Source organism: Sinocyclocheilus rhinocerous, unplaced genomic scaffold (genome assembly GCF_001515625.1).
Source record: "Sinocyclocheilus rhinocerous isolate Xijiao unplaced genomic scaffold, SAMN03320098_v1.1 scaffold1120, whole genome shotgun sequence".
NCBI classification, from domain to species: Eukaryota; Metazoa; Chordata; class Actinopteri; order Cypriniformes; family Cyprinidae; genus Sinocyclocheilus; species Sinocyclocheilus rhinocerous.
The window spans coordinates 70,798-87,952 of NW_015666179.1; the positions used below are offsets into that span (position 1 = coordinate 70,798).

At 34.4% G+C, this 17,155-nt stretch overlaps 1 protein-coding gene across 1 annotated transcript in view; it reads right to left on the reverse strand.

Moving 5' to 3' along the window:
- Positions 1-17,155, reverse strand: part of usp13 (ubiquitin specific peptidase 13) — a 28,039-nt gene that overhangs the window by 5,080 nt on the left and 5,804 nt on the right. Inside the window, exons 4-17 of the mRNA XM_016543254.1 lie at positions 17,009-17,130; positions 14,032-14,174; positions 12,241-12,425; positions 11,957-12,051; positions 11,535-11,725; positions 10,518-10,589; positions 10,199-10,292; positions 9,382-9,507; positions 6,566-6,719; positions 6,151-6,325; positions 5,517-5,605; positions 4,839-4,961; positions 4,206-4,232; positions 3,845-3,988 (exon numbers count right to left, since the gene is read on the reverse strand). Of these exons, the coding sequence (XP_016398740.1) occupies positions 3,845-3,988; positions 4,206-4,232; positions 4,839-4,961; positions 5,517-5,605; positions 6,151-6,325; positions 6,566-6,719; positions 9,382-9,507; positions 10,199-10,292; positions 10,518-10,589; positions 11,535-11,725; positions 11,957-12,051; positions 12,241-12,425; positions 14,032-14,174; positions 17,009-17,130 (1,740 nt within the window). The remainder of the gene's footprint in view (positions 1-3,844; positions 3,989-4,205; positions 4,233-4,838; positions 4,962-5,516; positions 5,606-6,150; positions 6,326-6,565; positions 6,720-9,381; positions 9,508-10,198; positions 10,293-10,517; positions 10,590-11,534; positions 11,726-11,956; positions 12,052-12,240; positions 12,426-14,031; positions 14,175-17,008; positions 17,131-17,155) is intronic.

Genomic DNA, 17,155 nt, shown 5'->3' on the forward strand with positions numbered 1-17,155 from the left:
AAAAAAGTAACTGGCGTTACTTATTTGAAAAAGTAACTCAGATATTTTCTTGTAAATTAAAAAGTAATGCATTACTTTACTAGTTACTTGAAAAAAGTAATCTGATTACATAACTTGCGTTACTTGTAATGCGTTACCCCCAACACTGCACCAGATTCAGCCTAGTGTGTGGATTTATTCACCAAAGAGAATACCAAGAGAGGGTGAAAATATCACACTCGCTGCTCTATTGAGATTACACAGATAAACCGGAAATTCAAATGAACACGAGCCATGTAATCCATTCCCTGTAGTCTGCAACTAATTCTTTAATGTTCAAGATCAAATGATGTGCTCACAAACACACTGTATGACACCACCATGTCTGAGCACTAGCAACTATAAACTGACCAGGCTCAGTCCTACATGAACAAACATTCAGGTACTCCTGACAACAGACTTGATATTTAATAACAACCTTAAGTTCTTTACCTTGAAAATTGCTACTATATATAAAATAAGTATACAAATTAAGCAGAAATGTGACTGTTAAATATGAATTAAATTAAATATGTATTAACATTAATTATGAATACATTTTAAATTAAAAGCTATTGTACCATGTAAATATCTAATAAAAGAGAAAGGTATCTCTCAAGCTTCTTTTTTAGAACTTGATTATTTATTTTATAATCCCATTTTGACTAATTCCTTTATTAATTTGCAATTTAATTAGCTTTTTTTTTTTAAATTTTATTCAGCAACCATGCATTAAATTGATCAAAAGTGACAGTAACAACTTTTACATTGTTAAAAAAAACATCAATCTATTAATAAATGCTGTTCTTTTGAACTTTCCATTCATCAAATAACCCTAAAATAATAATATAAAAAAGTATCAGTTTCCAAAAAAAAAAATTTAAGCAGAACAACTGTTTTCAACTTTGATAATGATAGGAAATATTTATTGAGCATGAAATCAACATATTGGAATGATTTAGCTTTGTCATCAAAGTAATAAAGTAGAGTTTTAAAAAATTAAAACAGAAAACAGTTATTTTTAAATTGTAATAATATTTAGGTTTACTGTATTATTAATCAGATAAATATACATATGTAAATATACTTGCATAAATCAGTCAAGGCATACAAAATATATAATATTAGGTATGAATTGTCTGTTTATTAATTAAAGAAAAACTGAAATTATATATGAAAATATCACACACACAAACATAAAAGGCTAAGCAGAACAAAATATTTTTACTTTTTAAGATTTAGTTAAGATTTCTTCTTTCCTTAGACTAGCCATATATCACCTCCACAGCACTGAAGAATTAAGGTAAGACTAAAAAAATCTCTGTATATTGCACACTATATTAATAACCACTGTCAGTAGCATCTATATAGGAACAGGCCCAGCTGTAGCTGTGGAGCAGACGTAAGCCACACAAGTCTAGGAGGTGCAAAGCTAATGGGGTTCGGACCGCTTGAGACTCTGCTTGTGTGTATGTCTGAGTCTGTTTGTGATCTCAGGTGGCTGCTTAACTGGGGCAGGAAAGTGAGGAGAACATAACTCCCTGCTCACATGTGACACTCAGTTGTGAGGACTGTGTTTACTAGCCACAAGTGCAATGATAAACCAGGTTGACTAGCAAGAGACTTGAAATACAACCTTGTGTAAACTTGAATCTACTCAACTAGAACATTTAGAGTCCAATAATATAAAGCACCTTAGATCTAAAATGCATTTGGATTAATCACTTTGGCATGAATCTTTCCCCATCACATGTATTTATTTTATACCCTAGCTAAGTGACATGCTCCAAACATAAAATATTCCCCTGTGGCTGGAACCCAGATAATGAGCCTCACGAAGCACACCAGATCTCCATGGTTTATTTATCTTGAATGCAGCATAGACGACAGTTAAAAATATACGTTTGCTTTAACCAAACGGTATGTATATTATCACAGGTCATAGGTCTGTTCTGAAAAAAAAAAAAAAATCTCAACAGTGAATTCAACTTGGTAGAAATTACTAGACTAATTAGGCAGATGCTTCACATGGACATGGATATGACCCAGATTACAGGTGAGGGTAAATATGTTAAGGATAATACATGTTTTTTCCAACAACGTTTTGCAAATTACTGATTCCCCAGAGCCTGAAACATTAAGATTCAAAAGACATTTTAAAATTAAATAGTCAAACTATAAAGACAAGCAAATTTAATATTTGGCCCAGTATTTGTTCCATCAAACTTCTACTATTGGTTATGCTTTTACAAAATTTTCCTAGAGTGCAACAGCCGGGTTCTGGAAGTAAAAATGCCATTCATTTTCTTCATAGGGAAACTGATTTTTAGTAATAACAAAAACCATTAAAGACCGACCTATTGCAAACACAGAGGTTTTTAATCGATAGTATATGCTTTTGTTGAAGCCATCAGTTTGCATTATTCCAAATTATGTTTTAAATAGTCTCGTTTAACAGCAGCTAAAAACTTGCTCCAATCAGAAAGGCGCAGCTCCACACCCGATGTAGTTGAATATGTGTATATATATACATACAGGTACATCTCAAAATATTAGAATATCATGAAAAAGGTCAATATTTTTTGTCACTCATTTCAGAAAGTGAAACCCATATATTATATAGATTCATTACACATAGAGTGAAATATTTCAAGCCTTTATTTCTTTCAATTTCTGAAATGAGTGACAAAAAATATTGACCTTTTTCATGATATTCTAGTTTTTTGAGATGTACCGTATATATATATATAGAGAGAGAGAGAGAGAGAGAGAGAGATCAATATATATTGATTCTATATATACGATCAATAACTTTAAATTGACAGTTTTATATTTTTCCGTCATTTTGAATTAGATTATATCATTCACAATGGTTAATAGATGGTACACAGATAAGTGAAGCACTTTTGTCTTTTTGTCCGATTTTCAAATACTTTTTTGCTTTAAACAAAAGTTTGTAATGTTGTGATTCACCTTTTAGTTGGTTGGTTGGTGTTAATGCTTTTTAATGCTTTAACAGGACTTTTTTGAAATCCCTATGGGAAAAACGAATGGAAAAAATACTTCTGGAACTGGAACCAGCACCTCTGAAAAAGAGGGTGAACACACATGCACTCTATTCAGCCCATTTATGCCAATTTTGCATATTGTTGCACCAACGCACATCATAGAGTAATATTAATATCCAATGTTTGAATTTAAGGACTTCTGTATTAAAAACAATTTTGATACAATTTTGCATCACCGTTTAATTTCCCATGAGGCCTAACGCAAAACCAGCTGAGTAAATATTGTTGTGAAACCATGCTCGAGTTTTTGAAAGAATGTCAACTGGATGGCTAATATGAAAATGACAGTAAGTTCATCTGAGTTAAATGTCTAAAATATCTACAGTAAAAGTGTTCCTTTCGAGGCAGTCTGTAATTAGGTGACAGTGTCTTCTGCTCAATTAGACTTTCCCTCACACTTCACCTCCAGCAAAATGGCTACAACCTTTTAGCCAGTGGAGCTAAAATGGCAGACACTTGAGTGTTTTCCATTGATTACTAGACTATGTGACCAGAGCCATTAGAACAAATAAAATCTCATACATTTAATACAGTATCAGCTGCAAGTTTTAGACCATAAGTAATGTATATAATTTGCTATTTGTATATGGAACATTTTATAGTGTTACATAATATACATTGTTAAATATTAGATATAATAACCAATAATACTATTATTATTTTAAGTAATATGGAATAATTATATGGAATAAGCAAAGGACACAAAGGATATGCCTTTGTTCAAAATGTGTCAGTTCAGTCGAGATATGAGGATCTACCTGGCTCTTCCATGTGTGCTATTATCCAGTTAAAGGCCATCTCTGCCCCCATATTCCCAGTGTAGTACACTGCCTTCCGACAGGCTTCCAGAGGGAAGCCCATCTCTGCCAGTTGCATCACGGATGATTCATCTATTTCTGGAGCTGAGGAACAGGTAGAGAATAGTGGCTTTAAATCAACATCAGCAGCCCATAACTAACAATAAATACACAGACCATATTTAAAGTCAACAAGAGAAACTAATGGACCATTTTGAGAGACTTTTAATATTGTTCATCGAATAAGTAATTTTGTAGTGCATGCATACAATTGTAAATATATCAGATGTAATTCTGAATTTACAATCAAAGTGGTACTTACATTCCAAAGAGTTGTTTGTTGTACTGTCTGAATGCAAAAACAAGACAAAGCAAAGCAAAAGGGGATGCTAAATATGCAACTGTGCAAGCAGACTACTTTATATTATATTGCGTTATATAATATTTAAAGAAATTCAAACAATGGCAAAAAAAAAACATAAAAAACTGAGTGATAGTAAGATTTTTTATTTTTAATAAAGTTATTCAGCTCACCAAGGCTGCATTTATTTGATAGTAAAATAGTAAAACAGTAATAATAATGTAAAATATTCTACATTTAAAATAACTCTTTTCAATTTTAATATATTTTAAAAATATAATTAATTCCTATTATGGCAATGTTGATTTTCTTCAGTGTCACATGATCCTTCAGAAATCATTCTAATATGTTGATTTGGTGCTCAAGAATCATTTCTTACTATTAGCAATGCTACTTATTTTTCTGGAAACCAGGATACATGTCTTCAGGATTCAGAAGATTGATTAAATTTGAAATAGAATAGAATTAGAATTAGAAATAGATTTTTTTTGTAACAATGTAAAAGTATTTACTTTTGATTCATTTAATGCATCCTTGCTGAATAAATTAATTTCTATCAAAAAAAAAAAAAAAGTCTAGTCCAAATCTTCTCACCTCTGGTGTCTTCAGGAATGACAATGGGAGGTGTAAGGTCAGGCAGTTCTGCTTCTCCAGCCTGTAGCCCTGTGGCCCGGAGGCGATTCAAGTCCAGGAAATCAGGTACATCTACAGAAACATCTGTAGCACATAAAAAAAGATTTTGAAGGAAATTATATATTACAAAAAGACATACTGTACACTGATACACTCAGAACAGACTCTGGGCATTATTCCTTTCCAAAAACCTTGCCAACATTTTACTGACCACAGAACCTCAAACAGTCATTGATCCCAAAAATTTCTCATGTAAAAAGACAGTGTTAGAGTACCCTCTGCTGGACAAGGGAAAAGCTTCTGCTGAGCAAACATAACACCTTGTAAACTGATAGTGTTTTGAGGCAAGCAATCATGATGCATTGCTCAACATGAATAACACCTGGTGGTCTGAATTGCACAAGAGAGCATGTTATGCAGACACAGACAAACAAGAACATGACATATCAATAAATCTGCTTTGACAGGAGCTGGAGGCACAGAGAAACAAAAATCCTTTCATTAAGATTGGGTAAAAATGGGATGATCCAACATTTTGTACATGCTTTGAATGCTTATGTCATCAATGTGGTAATTTATCTACAACAATGTGAAATCAAATATACAATGTCAAACTAAGAGTTTACCAAAATTACACACCTAACTTTTTGGGCACCCAATCAACCCCAAATGTGAACTTCTTTATTTGCACGATCATGTACTCTGGGAAAGATGCGAAACGAGAAGTCCTGAAGAGAGAGAAAGATATAATCTTTTAGAGCAGGGGTTTATACGTATATTGGGATTTATATACATATACATGGGTTTATCTATATACTGCCGCTCAAAAGTTCTAACATTGGTAATATTAAAATATTAAATGCATATTAAAATGATTTCTGAAGGATCATGTGAAGACTGGAGTAATGACTGATGAAAATTCAGCTTTGCATCACAGGAATAAATTATATTTTAAAGTATACTACAATAGAAAACCATTTTTTTAATTGCAATAATACTTCACAATATTACAGTTTTTTTTCTGTATTTTTGGTCAAAAAAATACAGCCTTGATGAGACACACACAAACACATACACACACACACACACACACATAAATATTATAAAAATTACAAAAATACAATAAAAAGTAATGATAAATATTATAATTAAATGTATATATTAAATAGCATGAAATTGCGTTATTGTAGATGTAATCCCCATGATATTCTTCAAAATTTTGGAGAATGTGTTACAAGTCCTTCGAAGGTCTCAAAACCAGAACCTTGCTTACTTTACTCCGGCCGACTTGGCTTGCAGTGCAGAGCTCCAGAAGTCTGGAACATTCTCAGGCTCAGTGAAGGCTTGCAGACAGGCAGTGAAGGGGATTCGGGCTCTCACCGGCTCTGGAGGGGGCCGCATGTTCTCCTCAGCTTCCTTCCGCTTACTCTCATATGTTATTAACTCCTCTGTACAATCGACAAAACCATATGCAATTAAAACACCATTAGGTCTACCTGCACATTAGATTAAATGAAAAGAGCTAAAATAATATTAAACACAATAAAACAGTATCACCTGACTACATTAAATTTCATCAGTTTTTAGAGTCAGATCATGTAGAAATAGCTCTTTAAATGCAATAAAAAACCCATTTCAACTTTTTATAGTGCAGGAGCGATGTTTAACTCAGTTGTAGAAGGTATTACCTCTGTTGCTGGCAGCCTCTAAGGGTACAGGAAGCTGCATAAGGTAGTCCACCCGCTGTGTGTACCGCACCTTCTGTGTCTGACAGCACTGCACTCGCTCCTCAACTAAGAAGCGGAACACATCGCTGGGGTTCTCTGAGCCTGAACTGTTCCTCTGGAAATGGCAAAACACAAGTTCTTTTCTGTTAGAGCCATGGCACAGTGGGTAACACTGCACATTATAAGAGCTGGTTTGCTCATGGAAAAACAGATTTGAATCCGACCTGTTCACATTCGCCTTTTCTCCTTAACTTTCCTATCTACTTTTCCGGTCCATTAAAGGCAAAAGCTTATAAAAAGTTTTGTTGAGGCACTAAGAACCTTCAAAGACAGACAGCATTTAATACATTAATGAGATAATCCACCCAAAAATGAAAATTATATCATTATTTATTCACCCTTGTGTCGTTCCAAACCTGTATGCAGTTTAATCTTCGGCAGAACACTAAAAAATATATATATATTTTTTGAAGAATGCTGGTAACTAAACAGTTTCGGTACCAATTGACTTCCCATTGTATTTTTTGCCCATATAATGGAAGTCATAGGGAACTGAAACTGTTTGGTTTTCATCATTCGTCAATATCAGATGTTCCACAGAGCAAAAAGTCATACAGGTTTTGAATGCCATACAGATGAGCAAATAATGGCAGGATTTTCATTTTGGGGTGGACTATCCCTTTAACAAGCAAAATTATGACTTAAAACACAATAATGGTCATATAATTAACATTTCTACAAAACAAATGATAAACAAATCAACTTTGTATTTAAATTCAGGCATCTTTAGGGACAGTACAGCATTAGTCCATAATTAAGATCAACAAGGTCATCCTAGGGCAGTTTCGCTATTCTGAGGCCATACAGAAATATACCAGCCCTCCTCTATCAAGTCTGAGATACCAGAGACCACTGAGCAGAGAACAAACCTCCTGAGGATGTAGAAACGCACCGTAAGGTCCCTTCACTGTTCACAGGCCTTATGCTATTTCACACAAGGCACAGCTGAGGGTGGCTACAAATAAACCAGTCAACATTTCTGAGTACCAAACATTTCAAAGAACTATAGCTCTGTCTTGGTTTTATGAGGTTGACCCCACTTGGTTTATATGCTCTGTCAGGACCAAGCAAACGGCAGCAAAGATTAGGTCTTGATCAGTTCATCACTTCAAAATCAAACAACTATATAAATATATCAAGATTTGTAAAGCTTCACATGAAATCTAAATTGACCCTTTTTATTTTCATATTATCTTTATTATTATTATCTCTATTGTGAATGATTCTATCTACTGTATTTTGTGGACAGATCTCTATTGCTAGCTCTATTGAGAATGATTTGTTCTATTATAAACTATTCATCTGTGCATGTTAGTTAAATTATAAAAATGTCACTAGTAGGCATTCCTACTCGACCTCTGTATCTAACTATATTAGGCGGGTGATCATTGCCTGCACTCCCATTGGTAGTTGCTTGTTACATCACATTACTACTTACTCCACCATTCAAACGTTTGGTGTCAGTGAGATTTTTTTAAGAAACTAATACAATTCAGCATGGATGCTTTAAATTGATCAAAAGTTACAATAAAGACAATTATAATGGAAGATTGGTATTTCAAATAAATGTTGTTGTTTTTTACTTTCTATTCATCAAATAATCTTGAAAAAAAACTAAATCACAGTTTCCACAAAAATATCAATCTGTTTTCAACATTGATAATAATATGAAATGTTTCTCGAGCACCAAATCAGCATATCAGAATGATTTCTGAAGGATCATGTGACACTGAAGACTGGAGTACTGACTGCTGAAAATTCTGCTTTGCCATCACTGGAATGAATTACATTTTATAATATAAGAAAACTGGCAATTCTAATTCCAAAAGCAAATCACTCTCAGTGTGAATACTCCTTAATAACCTGCTAACCCTCTGAACTGACTTTCCTTTTCAGCTGATCTCACCAAGCACTTATATTTTCCAAACCCTCCCTCCAGCCACCTGTCATATAGAAGCCTTTTTGCACGATCCAATCAATTCAAAAGTATGTCCCATTGTAGCAGAAAAGGGAATTCTATTGGGAATTCTTAATTATATGCTAATTCCATTTCTTGTTGACATAGTCTAACAGTGCGGCTCCACTGTTGTTTGTTTTTAAGTCACGGAAGTGTCAGGGAAGGCAATGACTTTCATTCTGGACATAGACCAAGTGGGGAGGGTAAGAGGAAGCATTATCAGCCCTGTGTAACCAATAGGGGTATCTAATTTTAACTCAGTTGAGAAAGTCACTTTAAGTATGTGTCTGCCAGAAGAGGGATAGAGTGCAGTCAAATGTGTCTCCTGAAACCAGAGCCTGCTGACAAGACTCAAGGTCTACAAACACGTCTGGGAAAATTCCAGCCAAACCCTAGAAACCCTTGATTCTCTGAAATCATTTTTTTTTTTTAAATAAAAGAAGACTGCAAATGGGATAGTTCACCTAAAAATGAACACTATGTCAGACTTTACTCACCCTGTATCAATCCAAACCCAAATGTACAAAAGGAGTCATCTAGATAAATGTCTATTGCCAAGCTGCTCTTGTTCCGTGAAATGAATGTAATTTATAACCAGTTTTCAGCTTTAAAAAAGTCACATAGGTTTGAAGTGACATGAGGGTGGTTATTTAGAATTTTAATTTTTGTGTGACAGACATGAAATCTTGACAGGCAAGGAAATATTGTGTTTTCCCCCCCAAAAAAAAAAGAAGCACATGAAAGAGAAACACATTCGTACCTCCACCAGGTTAATTAAGTGCAGAAAGAATTCATGAGCATCTTGTTGCCGGTTTGAGGAGAACTCTGGGTGTCCTTTACTGACCAGCGCTTTGAACATCTTAAGTGAAATCCCTCTTTGCTGCTGCTACCGAAAAAAAACAACATGATACATCTAGGCTCAGGGTCACCAAATGCACTTTAAAATGTCATCAGAAAACCTATTAAGAAAGTTGGATCGCAGCATGACATACTTAAACACTCTTAAAAGACCACAAACCTGAACTTTATAGGAAAATGGCAAGCAGCATTTTTTGTTTCATAAAAAAATACAGAAAATTAAGCCCATGTATTCTTTGAACAAGAAATTATTTATATTATTTTGGAAGCATATGAACAATTCTGTAGAAATTCAGCGGACCTCCAAATGGTTATATTTTAGTCATTTATAATGATATTTAAATAAAAAAACACACAAAAACAATGCAGGACACCTAAAACATTAATTTAGCTTACGAAAACAAGCACACCAAAAGTACATTCATGTCTGCAAACCCATGTTGCTGCTCATTTGCTTAAAATTAAACTCTGCTCAACTTTGTTGTATAATCTTGTTTGTTGTGTTCACCTCAATTTGCCAATGAATGACCTCCAGTTATTGCAAAAATGGTCAGTATGACTGTACCTTAAGGTTGTTTCAAATACGTCTGAAATAAGTAACTAGTAGGCACCATGGGTATTGGTCTGACAACTAAGGCAAAATAGCATCTTGTAAGTGTAAACAGAGTTATGTGGACCTAATTGAGCCAAATATCAACAAGACAGACCAAGTCAAATACCTTGTATTCTTCTTTCATCACCTGTTCAATAAGTTCTGATTTCATTGGAGGTTTTGAGTACTGGCCTGAGAGAAGTCCATGACCGAGTTTTGCCCTTAAAAGGTAGGAAAACACACGTTCCAATTTAGATACCATGTCAAAATTACACAATTTAGTAAAGACGTGTTTAAGTGCTGCCATATTATACTTTAAATGAATTATCAACCAATGCAACTGTCATGCAACCAGTAGTAAAGTTATGTATAATATCGCATTGCAATTATCTAAAAAACAAGATAAATGCAACATGATAATTACATTCCATGACAAAAACACCTACATTTGTGTGCCGAAATCCTGAGATGGGTCAAGGGGTGAGTAGTCAAATATTCTCTGTAGGTTCCCAACATACCTGCAGAATAAATATTGGAAAGCAAAGCAATCATTTCTTACTGTCGCACCTGCTTATTGAATTCACTAAGTAAAGAAGCCCCTGGCTAGATCCTTTAAATCTGGCACTGAAATAAAATTGTTGACATACAAAAGAAAACAATAGCAATAAAACTGTTAGAAGGCAGAGTTTAAAGGAACAGTTCTCCCAAAAATCTAAATTTGAAAATGTACTCACCCTCAGGCCATCCAACATGTAGAAGAGTTTGTTTCTTTATTGGAACAGATTTGGAGAAATTTAGCATTTCATCACTTGCTCACCAATGGATCCTCTGCAGTAAATAGATGCCATTAGAATGAGAGTTCAGACTGCTGATAAAAACACGACTCCAGTTGTTCAACTTGCATCTTGTGAAGTGAAAAGCTGCATGTTTGTAAAAAAAAACAAATCCAATGGTGCTTGATCTGTGCATATGTCTCTCCTGATGCAGACAAGATTAATTTTCACTTGAGAAAGTAATATTATTGAAACTAATATTATAATATCTAATATTAGGGAGGACTCATATTTTAGCTGAAAGCAACTGTTTGAAGTTAAAAGCGTCTTGATGATATTATTACAAACATGCAGCCTTTCACTTCACAAGATCTTAATTGATGGACTGGAGTCATGTGGATCACTTGTGGATTAGTGTGATGATTTTTTCAGCTGTTTGGACTCTCATTCTGACGGCACCCATTCACTGCTGAGGATCCATTGGTGAGCAAATGATGTAATGCTAAATTTCTCCAAATCTGTTCTGATGAAGAAACAAACTCATCTTGGCTGGCCAGAAATGTCATTTCTACAGTGTGATAGCATTCAAACTCGGCTTCTTTCTTTGTACACAGACTCAAAGACAATGGTAGGAGAATGTGGACAAGTATGTAGAATGTATTGGGCCATTAAGGATTTTAAGGTACTTACGCTCTCTGGAACTCCGGAATACTGAAAAGCACTTGCATAGTGGTGCTCAGGTAGCAGCTGTTGCCCAGGTTTTTGATGCCCGTGTATCCTGAGCCATAGACAGGCTTTAGCTTTAGACTGGACTCCTGAATCACTTCCCAGTCACTCACACGCGGCTGCACGTGGTTGTCTGTATGATGGCCATTCTCTGTCTGTGAGGGATGGACATAGACATTTGAGGAGATTGGAAGGAGGCAGTGTTGCTTGTTTTTGCTTAATTGTTTAACTATTTAATTAAGTTGAGTTGAGTTGAATATTATATATATTGTTTTTCTCTGCATAGTCAAATATTAAGAAGGTATACTTCTATTTTGAAAATCTGGAAAACTTTGTATTATGTGGAGAAATATATAAATATGGAAAATATAAACAGAAAAACATACCCTTTGCATTTGCAGCATATCTATTCCGAAGTGTAACAAATGTTCTGATATGTGAGGATCAAGCACCGCTTCTTCTTCATCAAAAGAATAAATATCTGCAAAAGAGAGATAGTAACTGAAACATTCGTAAAACCTTCTATAAATAATAAAAACAATGTTTTTTGTCTAAATTATGTTTGAGCCTCTTATGTATTGTGTGTATTGTGTATGTTATACATGTGTACCAAACATATTCCCTGAAAGTCTGTGTGACACATGAAAACCTGTCATTGAGAGACACTTACCTGCTCCATCTGGGGTGATTGTGTCGAGTTTAACTGCCAGGGGGAAGTTGGTTTCTTTGTAGTGCTCAAGGGCATGTCCGTTCCCTCCGCTCCCATCAAAGAACCACTTCCCACAGAGGACAGAGCCATCCGTCAGGTTTAGCCACAGGTTCTCTCTCATTTCACACTTGGCGCACTTCCAGCCACTAATAGGACATAAACCATATTGAAGACACAAACAGGCAGGAGAGGAACTCCTCATATTTCAGTTCAGTTATGAGGCTATGTTACTCTATAATCCACTGACTATATGCTGTAAGCTTATCGTGTAGACCAAGACAGAGACCATTTCCAAAATATCAATATATCGGCTAGACCAGTCTTGGCCCATATTTGGCCATTTTGAGATTATCTGCCACATGGCTAAAGAAACCCCCTTTAGTGTTGTTGTTAACTAAAACTAATTGTTTTGGGCAATTGAAATGAAGTTGAACTATAATAAAAATATAAATATTAGATAAAAAACTTACAAAATCAAAGAAAATTTTGAAATAAATAAGTTTTAAGTTGAAGCACTAAAATTACTGAAACTGAAATGAATATAAACTAAAAGCTAAATAGAAATTTGAAAGAAAAAAAAACATAAAATCAATAAAACTAAACTAAACTAAAATATTAATAAATACAATAATCCTTTTGTGTCTGTTATTAAATTAAGCAACAACCTTGGCAATGGAAAATGCACATTTTCTCTTTTCAAGTTTATGGTTTTATAGTTTTAGGGTAAATATGGTAAACAACTGTTAATTTCATAAATTTTGCTATTTCACTACAATTAAACTACTATTTTTATATACCACATTATATTAGCCATCAGACACCCTTCTCTCTAGATATCAGCATCAGTATCATCATTTGAAAAGTTTTTTTTTTCATTTGAAACTGTCTAAACTGTTAAAGGGGTCATATGATGTTGCTAAAAAGAAAATTATTTGGTGTATTTGGTGTAATGAAATGTGTTTATGTGGTTTAAGGTTAAAAAAACACATTATTTTCCACATACTGTACATTATTGTTTCTCCTCTATGCCCCGCCTTTCTGAAACGCGTCGATTTTTACAAAGCTCATCGTCTGAAAAGCGAGGTGTGCTCTGATTGGCCAGCTATCCAGTGCGTTGTGATTGGCCGAATACCTCAAGCGTGTGACGGGAATGTTACGCCCCTACCATATTGTGATGCCCTGTCCGGCCGGAGCGACGAGACAATATCATTAAAACCCATTATAAACGAGGCATTTTTGCATCCAGTGGGTGTTCTAGTCGTGTCCTCTTTTGGAAGGCCAAACAAAGTAGTTTCGCTTTCACAACGCTCCCTTTCACAGTTCAATAGCAAGACATAAAGATTACGCAATACCAGTCAGTTTCCAATAATACAAAAAATCTGTTTATCTGCTCGGATCTCATTTCATCCCATGTAATTTCAATTAGAATAATTTAGCATTGGTTCCAAATGATCCAAATTACCTTTAAGCATTCCTTAGGAATATTTGTTTAGGGATATCGGTCAATCACTAATCTTTAATGTGGTTAACCAACAGCATGCATTGCCTCATACATGTCAAGACATTCTACTGGGTGTATTAATAAGTTATCCTAAACATATTCAAGCACTTATTCAAACATCAATAGCTTGTTTTGATATTAATCCACCTGGCAGAGAAAGCAGACATATCAGATTCAAGGGTGACCTGAAGCAAGCATCAGCAGTCTCTAGAATGCTAGTCCATGTGACTCTGGGCTCCCATGTGACCAACCTGGGAGGAATTCGAACCCCATTATCCTGCTGTCTCAGACTTCTGGCATGTCTAGATACTTGGATCTCCTCTTCCCATGAATCAGCCTCCTGCTTTTTGTATGGAGATGAAGCATTGAGGATGGCATCACAGGCTATTGTAACCTGAAAGTTAAAGGGACACGTGAACATTACATTGCTTAATGTGATATTGCACCTAATGAGTGCTTACGAAACCACAGCACGCTGGAAAGTGGTGCAGACTATTACTAATTAGATTTAAAAGCCTTGAAGCTCCTGGGCAGATAGGTTAGATAATGCATCTATTTTCAAGGTAATAAATATTAGGGCAGCAGCAGTAAGTAAGCACACCATGCAACTGACAAACACAAAAATGTGTTTAGTTGTGTGCTACTGTGTTGTATGAATAACTGAAGTACAACATAAACTGTAACAAATGAACCTTTTTGCATCATGTGTACTAAATGAACAAATATTGAGATATCTGTTTGTACACTACTGTTAAAGATTATGGGGTAGGTAAGATATTTTAATTCTTTTGATAAAAGTTTCTTATGCTCACAAAGGCGGCATTTTTTAAAACCAAAAATTAGAGTAAAAACTGTAATATTGTGAAATACTGTCACAATTTAAAATAAAAATTTTTTTCTTTAAATACATTATACAATATTTTTTTATTTCTGCATGGCAAAGCTGAATTTTCAGCAGTCATTACTCTAGTCTTTACTGTCACGTGATTATACTAATATGCTGATTTGCTGCTCAAGAAACTTTTTTATTATTATCAGTGTTGTGCTGCTTAATCATTTTGGGAAATTGTAATTCTTGATTAACACAAATTTTAATTTTTTTATTAAATCAGTTTGATTTGAAATAGAATTTTAATTTATAAACAACGTAAAAGACTTTACTATTACTTTTGATCAACTGAATGCGTTCTTGCTGGGGGAAAAAAAGTACACATTTCTTTCAATTGAAAAAATCTTACAGCTATTGACTCCAAACTTTTAAACGGTAGTTTATATTTTGAGAAATTCACAAACAGCCCTGTGGAAAATACATATTTTTTTATTTAAAATATTTGTGGTGAATTTTGAGTAAATTCTGTGTAAAATAAGCGTTTAATTTTCTATTTTATCTTTTTTTTTCTTTTGTTTGCTATCAATAAGATATTGTATGGTAAAATAGATCAATATTATAACAGCCATCAGCCAAATTGCTCTCTCGGTATCTTTGTTTACTCCTTTATCACTCTTAATATCTCAATCCGAGCAGCTGAGTCCTTAGCCATCTTCAAGAAACGACTAAAAACACATCTGTTCCACCTTTATTTGACCCTCTAACTCTAACACTTTCTATTCTATTTTAATTCTACTTTATCTATATTTATCTTTTTTTATTTTTTTTTATTCTTTATTTAAAAAAACAACAAAAAACAAACACTAGCTTTCTATTTTTTCTATTCTATCTACTTGTTTTTCTTTGTTTGTGTGTGTGTGTATATGTGTGTGTGTGTGTTTGTATAATATATATACCTTGCTACGTGTACTGCATTAGGCTAACCAAGACTTGTCATTTGCACTTATATATATTGTTGCTCTTTTGTTAGTTTTGACTGCTTTTATTGTCCTCATTTGTAAGTCGCTTTGGATAAAAGCGTCTGCTAAATGACTAAATGTAAATGTAAATGTAATATTTTCAAAAATATCAATAAAAACAGAAGACATGCTGTGTATTCAGGCAGCAATGACTGATAATTTTGCTTTAAACCAAAAATAATTATAAGAATTCAGATCTAATAAGAAATAAACTTGTTTTAAAAAAATCAAAATTAAATCGGTAAGACTAGGCCTGGGCGATGAAACGGTGTCGATATTTATCGACGGTACACCTTTTTCGATAACAATATAAAAAATGTTCGATATAGTGCACGATATAGGCACGTACTATGAGTGACGCAGACAGCACACACAAACATGAACACATGCTGAATTGAGTGCTGTGCCTGCCTGTGATGAGATTGTGAATAAAGAATGAATATTAGTCGAATTTAAAATAAACATTTGCATTTGAAAGCAAAAATAGTACAATCAAATGTTAGGTGTGCATCAGGGAGCGTCATCAGTGGCGCGCGAGATGCGGTGATGATGATGTAAGTGACGTTGTTGCATTTTAATGTTTTATAAGTCTAGCCCACGAGACGCGCAGTTGCTACGTTATGCATTCAAAATATTATAGAAATATAGTAGCTCAATGCAGAGAAGATCTTGATTAGGTTAAAACCGAAACCAAGCCATTCACACAGAACGCATATTCAGCGCATTTTCTAGATGGACAGATATGACTGCTGCACTTTTATCTCATGCAAGAGATGTAGCCATGCAAAGTTAAAACAGTTTAAACTCAGTAGAAAACACGTCGTGAATTTGTGGAGGTTTACTTCTTTTCATTGCATCTCTTATGTTTTTAAATGCAATCTGAGTGAATGGCGCTTCGGCTCTTTGTATTAAGCAATGCACAAATACATGATGCTGTTTTGTTCCTAGTTGTTTATGCAATTTACAAAATTAGATTTTATTTATATTATAAAATTATATTTTTATTTATTTATATGTTAATGTAGACGTAATGCACTTTTTTTTATAGACAGTTATTTCCTTGCGTTGACAATTTAAATGTGCTGCATTATTTTGCTCATTGCACCCTCCTGTGGCCTCGGGAGACAAGACAAAAGTTTCCTTAAGACCTATTTAATCTGCAAGACTATAAAACAAAAACTCATATTACTGCTACACCACATGACATCACTGCACACAATGAGAAGCATGAACAGTGAGTTTATAAAGTATAAGGTCATCTGCAGACAGAATATAATGTAATGACGTGATGTTTGACAAGCAAGCATTGAAACTGAAAATGCAGATCAGGCCTTTGGCATGCAGGGCACACAGGGCACATGAGCACACACTCTCACTAACCAGTGCGGGCAACTCCTCAATATTTGGTAAAGGGATCTCAAAGTGGTCTGGAAATATGACAAGCTTGGCCTCATCTTCATACTCATAATCAACTCCGTTAAAATCACGGTTTAGCTCTAAATCTTCAGGAAAGGAAGCAGAAAGAGA